Consider the following 12479-nt stretch of genomic DNA (forward strand, 5'->3'; position numbering starts at 1 on the left):
ACCTGGGGGGGCGGGGCGGCGGCGGCGGCGGTCTCTTCCCCCGCAGCGCCCTCTGCTGGCCCCACGCTGGCGGCGGCGAAGGGCCCTCTCGTGCTCGCGCAAAAGCCCTCCTTACTAAATAAAATGGACGTTATCTCCTCTTCTAGGCTCTAGACGAGGCAGGAAAGGGAAAGGAAAGAATTAAACAGCGACGGACGGAGCGGCAGCGACCTACAAAGGAAAGGGTTGGCAAGAGAGACAGGTGACAAAGACACGGATTCGGCTGGGAGAGCGCTGTGGGAGCCGGGGGGCACGGGCCCCCGTGAGCTGACATGAGAACCGACGGGACAAGAAACTCCTGTCACCGCACGACACAGTCGTGCTCCGATACTGCGTCTCTCCACCATGCATATCACGCTATAAAAATTGAAAACATTAACATTTCCATGGATTTTCCAAACAGAAGAGTTTACTTAGGCAGCAATTCCGTATTTACTATTGGAATATCCATTTTGGATACGCTCCAGTATGGAATATCCATACTTTTAAATATCCATTTTTAACACCACCTAGTGCCTAATTGGCTCAGAGCTTCAGGGTAATCAAATACATTTGCTTTGAACAATACATACCCACAACACTGAAACGAGGTTTTATTTATCATATATGTTACATATATGTTTTTCAAATGCTTAAATAACCTAAGCAAATCCGTTTCTATTAAAGAACCTGTTTTCAAAAAGCCTTTCCCATTCTACTGGGAAAACTTGTTTTATTCAAACATATGTAAAAGGATACTTAAAGCAACGGTGTTGCTTTAAAGCATAAATTGTGTTCATAGTCTGGTCTGTTTTCCGTAATACTATGAACCTGTACGGGAAAGCAAACTTTCAAAATTCATGTGGGTACAAGCCTCTGAAAAGGCTACAATTCTTTACTCCAGTTTTCCTTCCGTGAGCTCTAGTATTAAGTTACAAGTAAAAACAGTTAAAATAAAAAGCCAATAATGTAACAAATACCTAACATGGATATAACACACATTTTGACAACAGTCAGTAAGATACAATTCTGTCGTAGAAAACGGTACTACAGAGAATCTCAGCAGAAGCACACGCCAGAGGAAAGCCCAGGTGCCACGCAGACAACTGCAGTCCATGTGGACTCACCGAGTGAGTAGCGGTGTAGAATCTGAACTGACATAAGTTACACCATGCTACTGTGCATGTACTACAACACATATGGCATGCAGAAGAACAGAGAAGGAAAAGAAAAAGAACCCCTATGTTTTTTTCCCTACAATGAAATTTAAAGTATATTTCAAAGGTGGCTAAGAAAATTTAATGTGAATGCAAGTTATTAAATCTGCCCTCATGCAACATTCAATATCCATCAGGGCAATGTGTTCTTCACCTCCACTTTCTTTCCCTAGTTTACCGTGCCCAATAAACGTTCATCTATTAATAGATTACATCAAAAGGCAAAAATGTTCATGATACTCCTTCTACTGTACTCTGATACCACATGTTTTCTAACCACCCAAAGCAGTGAAAAAAAAGGCAGGGGAAAAAAAAAAAATCTTTATGTGGTGTGTGGTCAGAATGTGTCTCTGCCCACATATGTATATAATTAAAGACAGGCACAAACCACCCATCTTTTTGCATTTTACCACCTTCAAATTTTTAGGTCTTCTAATCTTTTAAAAGGAAAATCCCAATCACACAATTTGTTTGATAATGTAACCCTGTTCCCTGAGGAGGCATTCAGTAAAAATGATGAAATGTATAGATAGATTGGCACTTTTCATCAAATCACTGTAGTTACAATAATGTATCAGCCTGTGAAGATGTTTAAATTCCTGGCAAATTCCTTCTGGTACATAGTCATACACATTAACATGAAATACTGTTTATAAGCAGCAGGGGTGGGGGGGATGGATTAAAAAAAATAAAATATTGTGGGTATTCATAACATAACAAAATTTCACATATTTATTTGCGACATACATATCAATGTGTCACAATTTCTGTTATAATTAAGTCACAGATGCTGTGCATTTGTGGGAGTACGGTGATACAGAAGTGTAGTGGCACAAACGAGATGTACCCAAAATAACATTTCTCATACACAGAAAATGACTTATTTGCAAGTATTTTCACTGGAGCAAAAGAAGGAAGAAAAGAAAGAATATCAGCAGTGGTATCCCTGCCTTACACTCGTCTATTGTCCAACTATCCTAAGACAGGCAAGGAAACATACAGTCCAGAAATAGGACTGAGCAATGTATTAGTCTACTAATACCAGCAAGTTTATAAATTGGGGTTAACAAAACACTTGAACACAAACTTCTCTACATCCATTAACAAATAATTCAGGATGGAAATACACTGTTTCCCAATCCTCATATTTATATATGTTACTGAAATGGGACTGACAGCTTTACATTAATCTACTTTTGTCCCAATTCCTAGGGGGTGGAAAATAGTCCAAAAGTGATGTAAAAAAGCAACATCACAATTGGTACCCATCATGACTATCACACTGCAAGTAGTCCCACTGGTTATATAGTGTTTTTCACTGCATACATGTTAAACCAGGTTATGGGGGAGAAAATATCCCTCTTTTCCTGGATGAAAAGAGAGATACAGAAGCCTGGAGGTACTCAGAACCAGGCTGCATTTGAAATGAAGCTGCTTCTACAGCATTACTGATTTGAATAATGATTACATAGCAAACATGTAAAGCCAAAATTCTTGTGTGAAGGGTAAATAACTGCAGACAATTATTTCCCTACAGAATGGAAATACATGTTTTGCTGTCATCCTAGTCACATAAAATACAGTAATTTTCTGGTGAAAAATTGGTTTTCTTTTCAAATAGCAGCCATTCAGAACTTCACAGCTAGTTTCGTGTTTAAGCAGAATGTTGCTGACATTCATATATGTGTATATGCATACACACACACAGATCCTGGTTTACAACTCAACCTTCTCCTTTCAGTTCTGGCTTAAAAAAAGATATCTCCATCAGGGAAAAAAAAAGAAAAAGAAAGAAGTGCCCAAGCTAGCCCACAGCAGATACAGCAAAAAGGCAGTAGGTTTCAGGGCAGCCACCTTATTGGTTTCCTCTGGTTTTGCTCCAGCAATCCATGGCATTGCAGTCCACTGCTTCTCCTTCCCAGGCAGCGTTTTCACTTGGAAAATGTGGTCTCCTTTTTTCTATTTGGTTTTCATTTTATAAAACCAGTGTAAATCAACAAGCAATGAGAAAGACACACACTATACATAAACATAAAACCAAACCACCTGAAAGTGACAGGACATACTAGATGAGGAAAAAAGAAATAGAGAGAAGAAGAACTTGGAGGGGTCTCAACTTCAATACAAAGAAATCAACACAGAAAATACACACAACCACATAACAAAAATTAAGTTACACTTTTACATAAATGTCTATTTTAACCAAAAAGATATTTATAGCTATTAAATGAACCAATGTGTTGTGGATATTTGAGAATTTGACCAGCATTTGAACCTATGCATATACCACTATGCATGGAAATATTTTAGGTATTAGTCAGAATTTAAGGAATAATTTCTTGGCAGTAACCATAAATTAACAAAACAGTCATTAAAGAAGTGATCCATACAGTCTGTGACTGTATTATCTGTATGTACATACTCACAGTTCAGATTGCTTAAGAATCTTAGTGAAATAATGTCTTATTAACAAAAATCATTTGGTAGCATCAAGCAAGCTTAACTGAAAGTTCATCTCTCCGGGGACTAAAGAGAAAACTTAAGAATTTAATGAGATAGGACAACAATACTTTTAGGAGGAAAGGGTAGGAACAATGGTGGAAGAAAAGGATAACAACAGAAGATAAATTGATTGCTTTTGAAGACTGATTTGCCTTTCTACTCTATGGAAGAAGGAGCAAATAACTCCTCATAAAACTAAAAGTTTCAAAACAGCAAGAGAAATTTATTTGGGTAGTTTTCTTGCCACAAGCATTCAGGATGATATTTGTAGAAAATTGTTTTCCAAACTGCTGTTTTAAGGTTCAGTCAGGAAGAAGGTATAGAGAAAAAGTAGGTAAATTCATTTTACAGACTTTTGGAGATTAAAGTGAGTAAATTTTAACGACTACATTAAATATGTCCTGAAGAAGTCAACACTGTAAATTAACTGATCATATAAGATCCTTCTGAAACAACACATAGGCTGTGTGTGTGTTTATGCACAAACTGTCTATGAAGAGTTAAAGAGAGGGAAAAGGACGGAAAAGTTATCTCCATCAATCTGTGTAAATCAGAGTGAAACTTAAGCTGTCCTTAACACACAGGAAAATACTGCCATCACCTCCATTTTTTTCTAGTGATTCTAATTCAGTTGTTCTTGTAGAAGAATAAAATTCCACACATTATTTAAAGTCAGGTCCAATGATAAGTGGTAAAAAGTTAATGTATACTTAGTATAAACAAGTATTACATTAGCCAAAAAAAGTGTTAATCTAAAGGACAAACTGCATTTACTATATTACATACAGAGTTGTACGGAAATGCATGCGGACAAGTGTCTGCAGTGACATACCCCTTGTGTCTGTACGGACAGAGGTGTGATACGCCGCTTTTCCCACTCATTTGGGCGTGGTTCAGGTGTGGATTCCATGAAATTGCGCTTGAGCTCACTAATGCTAGCCTGGTGTTTCAGTAAGTCGTCCTGGGTCTTATCCAGGTCCTAGCAACCCACAACGTAAAACAAAGTAGGACAAAACACGACAACAAAAGCAAACTTAACTGGGAAAAAAAAAAGAAAAAAAAAGAAACCAAACCAAGAAAAGTGCCTTGTGTCTGAAGAGCTATTCTTCTTTGGAGTGCCTTAAAATAAAAAAGTTTAAGGCTATAAGGGAACAAAGATTTTTTTGGTTTTGTTTTTGGAATGAAGGTCCACTCATACACTGTTTCTTCCGTATTTTAAGACAAAGGAAAAATAATGCTGTGCATTATTATGGTTATTTAACAAAGGGCTATTTTCATCCAAAACATGAAAAAAGATCTATGAAACAATAATGATTTCCAGTAGTTGCTTGGTTTCATCTAAAATTTGTAAGCACAGAAGCAAGTGTTTTGGGATACTGCATAACTAATATTACTGAAGGCAGCTGTAAGAAAGAATAGTCTAACCCAAGAAGCATTATAAAAATGCATCTTTCTTGATATTACAAGCTCCATGAAAAATACTTACTTCTGTGAAGACAATACTACAAATATGCAAGCAACTAACACCTGCTCAACTTCAGAGGAACTGCTCATTGTGCCTGTCATGTAGGCTTAAACTTACTGAAAGAATCAGATTTAAAGGCTTAAAGCCTGCTATCTGCCAATTCCATGTTTAAGAACCTGACAGCAGACACAACACTCAAATAGGGATACTTTTTGTGCGCACCAATACCAAAGAGATGTTCTCTCTAAATTGCACCTACGTAGGCAAGTGCCAAAGGGGACACACCGCGTGAATATCGAATTAGATTTTGTGATGTCCCATTGAGGCTAAGCTGCAGCACCTTGGATGAAATAACTACAAGCTAGTCTTTCACTTTATACCAGGAGCAGACATAAGGATCAGGAGCTATGCAGAAATGTAACTGTTCTGGTAAGTAGGCAAAAATCTCTCTTGGAAATTCATTGTCCTTTAAATACAACACTGGGCTTTGGTGGGAAGAGCAGATTTCACGCTGCTTTCGTAATCTGTCCTCCTTCCGGCATGCCAGGTCTTGAGAAAGCCTACATTGGTTATGCACGCTCTAACACAAGAATATTTTTCCAGTACTCTGTGGTGAAATTCAAGTTTAAGATCCATTTTTAGTAGAGAATTAAAAGACTGAAGATTAAAAATGGAGTAATTTCAATGTAGACATAATTATTAAAAGAATGTAATCAGATACAATAATTTAGGTAATGCATCTGGTTTTTGTACAAAGATTTTACACACTTTGTAACAGAACATTTTGAAATTTTACTTTAACATTTTGGTTAGGATTTTTATAGTCAGCGCTCACAATGGAAAGACACCCCATCTTAAGTCATGAAAAATCCAAACCCAATAAAAACGCATTAGTTTCTAATTTCTTTTCACTTGCATGTTCAGCACCAGTAACAGTTTGGTGCTGCACATCTATTTCCTAATTCTGCAAACATGCACTTTGAACACTAAGAACCTCTCCTCTTCTGGCAACTCAGTAGGTTCATATTGTCACAGAATGAATGTTTCACTTTTAATCTAGGACTAACAAGTGAGACATTAAATATGTACTCCTGAAGTACGTATTTTCTGAGTGAAGTAAAACCTTATGCCAAAGGCATTCTGTTACCCAACTGAAGCTTGTAACAATCATGTCATAATTTAAAAACCTGTCTTGGCTTGACACAAGGCACGTTTCTTGGACTTGATCAAAACATAGTTACGCAATGCACACTTTCAGTGCTTTAGTAAGTTATACACAAGCAAAGTTTCAATAGTGATCAAAAGCTGCAAAAAGCCGAAAAACGTATTAGTTGGGTTACTGCGATCCGTACATCTCCTTATTAGTGAACAAAACCAATGGTTTTTAAAAAGACAGTTTTTGTGACAAAGGGAATTATTTATAGCCCCATCTGGATGAATAAAATAAATTAAAGACAGCAGTAGGATTTTCTAAAATTTCTTCAGTTACTAGTTTATGTTATTAACCACAAGTTAAGTGACACTGATTATAACTACAGAAAGTCTTTGATAAAATAATCCAGATTAGCAGACTATATGGAAATTCTTATAATAAAAATCCCTACTTCAGTGACAAAGCACTACACATTACATACTGTTCAAAGCTCTTTGTTATTGCTCATCTTCAATGAAAACCAACCTTTAGGAAGCAAGAATTACTTCCATTTGAAAAGTGAAAAAATAAGGCAAAGATTTCAGAAGCATATCTAAACATTCTCTTTAAAAATCTGATCCTCACATACATTTCTCAAAGCTTCTAAAATCAATGAGTGTCAGAACCAGAATTAGTTTTTACTTCTATCACTGCTTATGCCTTACTAACTCCATTTATTCAGATAATGTATTTAATAAAGGTTGATTAAACTGGTGAAAAGTAGAAACCCTGCTCAACAGAAGATGCGCACAGTGAGAAGCAATGTATAAAAATCCCATTTAGGATTATGAATTGGACCCATGTGTTTGCTTTATCTAAATAGGGCTATCATTCCCAGTTGCCACCTTGAAAACATCTAGTAAAAACATACAAAATGTACATTCAACATTCAAGCTGTGGGCTTTTTTGGTTTGTTTGGATTTTTTTGGTGGTTTTTTTTTTTGTATTGCTTTTTTTAATTTAAACTCAGAGACTGAAATGATAACATGCAACATTTCCCCCCATGCACTTCATGCACTGTGTCTGTAACAGCCTGCAAGTGACCTCCCATCCCATGCAGCCTGGCAGCCCGTGAGAAGGGAAAGTGTTTCTTATATTATATACAAACCTCCAACATTAAATTGCTATGTCTGACATAAATATTTTCCCCGTCTACTCTGAAGGAATTGCTCTGTGAAATTAAGCCACACAAAAAATAAATAAAAAAAAAAAAACAAAAAACAAAAAAACCCAAAATGAACATAAAATGTACAGCAAGTAAATAAAAAAAGACCCTTAGAATCAGACAGTTAAAGAAAGGAAATAAAACGGTAAGGTGAAAAGGCACTATTCAGACTAAATCCACAGAAAGTTTAGGGTGCTAACAAGGCAGGCAGCTACAGCCAGATTTAACCTCAAAAAAACAACCATGCACCTTCTGCTGTGCTTCCTCTTCTTCAGATTCCACCTATGTGAGCACATGGCAAATTATCAAGAAAAGGAACCGTTAACATACGCTTACAGACTAACACAGAGGCTTCATCTCTTTGTAAATGCTGCAAAGCGTGCTGTATTTACAGACCTTTACTGTTTCGGCCCCAAGTGGTGTTGAAATTATTAAGCGACTTTGGTCTTCCTTCACCTACATTGTTGTAGAATGGCTGAAGTAGTATTTGGCATAAGTGGCATGAAAAATGGAAGTTTCACACTATGTCCCTTTCTTGCTGTACTTTTCAGTGTTTTCCCAAATGAAAATTTAAGAATGAGTAAAGAAAATAATGATATGCGTAATTTCTATGGTAAGCGTCTTAGACTTTGCAACAAATTGATGGGAAAATGGAATCTAATGCATGAGTTCTTTTGGTAAGAGAGTCTAGGATTCAAGTCAAACACCTAAATACTGTATTTACAAACTGTCTTAATTATTTTAAGAATGTTGTTGGCTTGGGATGAGTTATTTGCATCCCACCCCCCTTTTTAGGTGAATATATTCTTCCTCAAACTGCAATGCTCTCTTTTGGAAATGATAGCTAATCTTCATATCTTACCTACAAGTATTCTGAATGCCTTTAAGGAACAACATTCTTCAAAAAGCAAACCACTTCCCCGTCTTTCCACAGGTACAAATATCAACTGCTAATCTTAGGAAAGGATGCATTTAGAAGTCAACACTGTGCAAGTACATAAATTTGAAGAGGGGTTTACTTATTGCACATACTGTTGCATTTCGGATTCTGTGTGAATGCACACATAATGTGGTACATATCGCATTTTTATTCATTTCTCACTTATCTGGGGTTCTATTTTCTGCAACTTTATATTACAAATGATGGATTGAATTACGTTACAGAAAAATTGAGAAAGTCTTTGAAGTCATGTTTTTCATTATTTTAAACTTAGATTGGTGTTTTTAATGGCATCATGTCATATTTAGCGTGGTTTTAATATGTACATTGTATTGATTTAATCAGTACAACAAACTTTGTTACATGTAACATTGAACAGGCTCTCCCCCTGTTTGATTCTATAATATTTGGTTTCATATTTCCTTTGAAGATCAAAATAAACCACCTTTTTCTAGTGGTATTGCTGTAACATGCACAGCAGACATAAGGAAAGGAGGCATTTTGTCAACCACTCCAGATGATCAGAGCAATGTATTAGTGTGACTGAGGCTTCTGTTCAGCAATTTTAACAGTGTATTTCAAAGAATGTTCAGACTCCAGTGATTAAAGTCTGACACAACCTGCAATCCCAGCTAATGAATGAAATCAGTATCCACCTTAACTGCTGTTAGAGATTAATCAAAGCACTTAAGAAAAAAAAAAAGTGTCTTGGACAGACTCAACTTTGCACACACCCTTATAGAGCAGAAACATCTGAAATCTAGAATAACAAAAAAGCTGATTTTAAAGCATTCACAGTTTTCTGAATTCAGCTTTTAGGAATTTCACTTTTCAGATCTAAACAGAACTTTGGAGAGGTGTGTTCCAGTCAATGCACGCAGGAGACATGCATTTTAACACAAACTCATAGTACAAGTAGCACAACTTGCAAACAGTATCAAGTAATAATATATCTATTATTACACAGCACTTTCAGTATTCAGATTTATGTGCTCGTAAACATTTTGAACTACAAAGCAACTCTAACTGCAGCTCAGTATCTGTGAAATCTAATGAAATTAAGCATGCTGTAGGAATTCAGGCAGAAAACCCACCAGCTATCTATTGACTAAAAATCCTGCAATGGCAATTTTTCACAAATGAGAAAAGTTAGAAAGATGTAGATATACACGTGTGTGTGTATGTATTTTTATATATACAGGCATGTATATAGACATATCCCTATACTAGGAAGTGTGCAAAACTGAGCAAGCCTCTGGGAGAACAAGCATAAAAGCTATGTGCAAGTGTCAACATTTAAGCAAGAAAATTACACACCTCCTCTTCCTCTGCTTTGTCATTCAGGTCATTGTCATTAGAGGCACTAAAGGAAGTCGCCTTAGACTCCAGGTAGCAGAGGGACAGAGTGAGAGGAAGGGAAAATGTAAGTGAAAAAGGAATAGACTGGAAAGCAGACAGAAGCAGCACAAAGATAAGGAGAAAAGAGGGGATGAAGGAAGGAGAGGTAATAGGAATATAGTGCTGAAGGCCAGGTGGGAGGAAAGAGATGCAAACATCAGGAAGGCTAGGAAAAGTAATATAACCATCCTCATCAAGCAGTGAACGGAAACTAAAAGAAAAGCATCTGATAAAGCTGAATGAGACACATAACTCGGTGCTTTTGTAGTCATTTGTATGTATTTTTCCCTCCGCAGCAGGGGAGCCTTGCCTAGCTAGGGGTCTCATAAATTCAAAGATATTATTCAGTGAAGCTATTTTGGTTTTATTATGATCTGGTGTTTCTTTCATGGAATTGCACTCCAAGATGTCTGGGATGGTAAGGAGGGGCTCCCCAAAAGGATCTTCCTCTGAAATATCTGAAAGTATGTCCATCTCAGGGACAGGTGACAGGTTTGTGAGATGGGATGACACAGAATGAATGGGTGGTGATGGTGGGTGTACATGAGTGAGCTGGAGAAAAAAATTCTGTGCACAAGTGGAAAATGAAAGCACAACAAAATGCAGGTTTGAAGGCACAAGAAGAAGGAAAAAAAAGAAATTATTAGTTAGTGAAAATTTTTACTTAGAAGCAGGGATAGCTCTGCTAATGCAACAGAAATGCCAAATAAAAATAGAAATCCCCTTGTGTTTTACAAGCAGCCAACTTGTTTACTTCTGTGGATTATGAAAGAAACCCAGTACGAATGTTTTGTTCTCAGGCTGTAAAGAACTGTGCACTTCTGAACTGTAATAGTCACTTACAACAGATGGAAGCGGACAGACATTCAAAGCTTTGGCAGAAAGGTCAGGGGACAGTGCAGTACACGAAAGACAAGCTGGCACTTTCATTCTTGGGTTTAAAACCATTTCCTCTAAGAGAGGCTTAAAAAGAGCCAGAAAGGAAAAGAAGTATCTGTGCTAGGGGGGAAAGAAAGCTGTTCACAGAATTGGCATGTGTAACAAAAACCTTACTGAACAGCTTCCTGGAACAACTTCCCAGAATACTGCTTTTTTTTTCTTCTTTTGGTTAAAATATTGAAAGACACTGCCACTTTGAAAACAAGGGAGTATCACCATTTTACCAAACTCAAAGTCAAAACGTAGTAATTGATTTATCATTTTTCTCCCATAAAGAAACTCTGTGTGTGCATTTTTCCTAGACTAATTCAAAATTATTTCAACTTGCCAGCAAACAAAAAAAATGCAACTGTTGGTATTTGTTCCCTTCCTACACTTGAATGCAGTGGGAACATGTGAACCGCACAGAGAAACTCAGCAATCCCCCTAGGAATCAAATGGGTAGCTAACTTGCAAAAATGTTTAAAAACAAAATTACTCTTTAAATATGAAAGAAAGTTCTGCAGAACTTCCAGAAAAAGAAATGATCTCCAAGAGAGAGATCAGCAGCAGATTTTAGCTGACAATTTGGAAGGAAATTTTTACATCAAATCAAAGAAGATCTAAATTTAATTTTTTGACTTATTCCCCCAGTAGCTCAAAGAAACAAGACAAGTCAATGGTTGTTTGCAACAGGAACAGACCAAAGTACTCAACTTTTCACAGAAATCTACACCTCAGTCAACATACAAGTTTATAAAGGATGAAATAATTCTGCAATGGCTACTAAAACAATACTGTTATCTATGGTAATTAAACACAGTTATAATATACCCAACTTTGTAGAATGTACACAACTGTGGATATACTAACAATTTTTTTTAAAGTCTAAATAAACTAAGAAAATTAATAAAACATTATTTACACTTTGAAACATTTTTTTCAAGAAATCATGCAAGCTTACTAAGAATTCAAATTAAATTTATAGCAATAAAAGAAACCCTAAGTCAATGCCATTCAGAAGTTTGTATTCTTTTTTGCTTACATACACTTACATTAAGTTAAACCTACAGAAAGCACTTGGCAATTTTCCTTTAATATTTTAATATGGTGTTCTGTATGATGCTCAGAAGTGAGAGGCATTAAATAACCACACATGGACACACACCACATGAACAAATAATTTTGGTGTGAAAGTCAGCCATACCTTTCCATCCTGAGTCAATTCTAATTGTGGAGTTTTGACTGGGCTTTCATCTTCTTCTCTGCCACTTTCTTTTAACTTGGCCTGACCAGCAGCTTCAATGTCAATGATTTTATCTCCAGCAGCCTGCTGTCCAGTAGCAGGGAAGTCTCTTAGCAGACTTTGATCTGAGATACCCATGGGAGCTATTAGAGAACAAAATAATTTTGGTTAATTGGGGTAAGTTGGAACATTTTTGTTTTAAGATTTCTTAACAAAATGATTTTATGGTGATGTCAGTAATGAGCAATACAGGCTGATTACTGAGTGATACAATATTTTTCAGCTTCCTGGCTTTGCAAAAAGTCTATGGTTCTCATTGCACTGATATGAACAGCAATGTACCCTTGTCATATAATGTGCACTTACTATGCAAGGAAAAAAACCCCTCACAATATCAGGTAGGTGTTTAATTATCACC

General features: G+C 36.6%; 1 protein-coding gene across 8 annotated transcripts in view; it reads right to left on the reverse strand.

The window, feature by feature from the left end:
* EPB41L2 (erythrocyte membrane protein band 4.1 like 2) overlaps positions 1 to 12479 on the reverse strand; it is a 125542-nt gene that overhangs the window by 13042 nt on the left and 100021 nt on the right. For 3 of the 8 annotated variants that reach the window (XM_075145824.1, XM_075145822.1, XM_075145821.1), the window contains exon 13: positions 12023 to 12204. In XM_075145824.1, the coding sequence (XP_075001925.1) occupies positions 12023 to 12204 (182 nt within the window). Of the gene's footprint in view, positions 1 to 2; positions 150 to 3089; positions 3195 to 4569; positions 4717 to 7502; positions 7566 to 7808; positions 7842 to 9816; positions 10465 to 12022; positions 12205 to 12479 lie in introns of all 8 variants that reach the window. The other 5 variants (XM_075145823.1, XM_075145820.1, XM_075145825.1 and 2 more) reach the window with 4 other exon arrangements.

The sequence above is a fragment of the Calonectris borealis genome, chromosome 3, assembly GCF_964195595.1.
Source record: "Calonectris borealis chromosome 3, bCalBor7.hap1.2, whole genome shotgun sequence".
NCBI classification, from domain to species: Eukaryota; Metazoa; Chordata; class Aves; order Procellariiformes; family Procellariidae; genus Calonectris; species Calonectris borealis.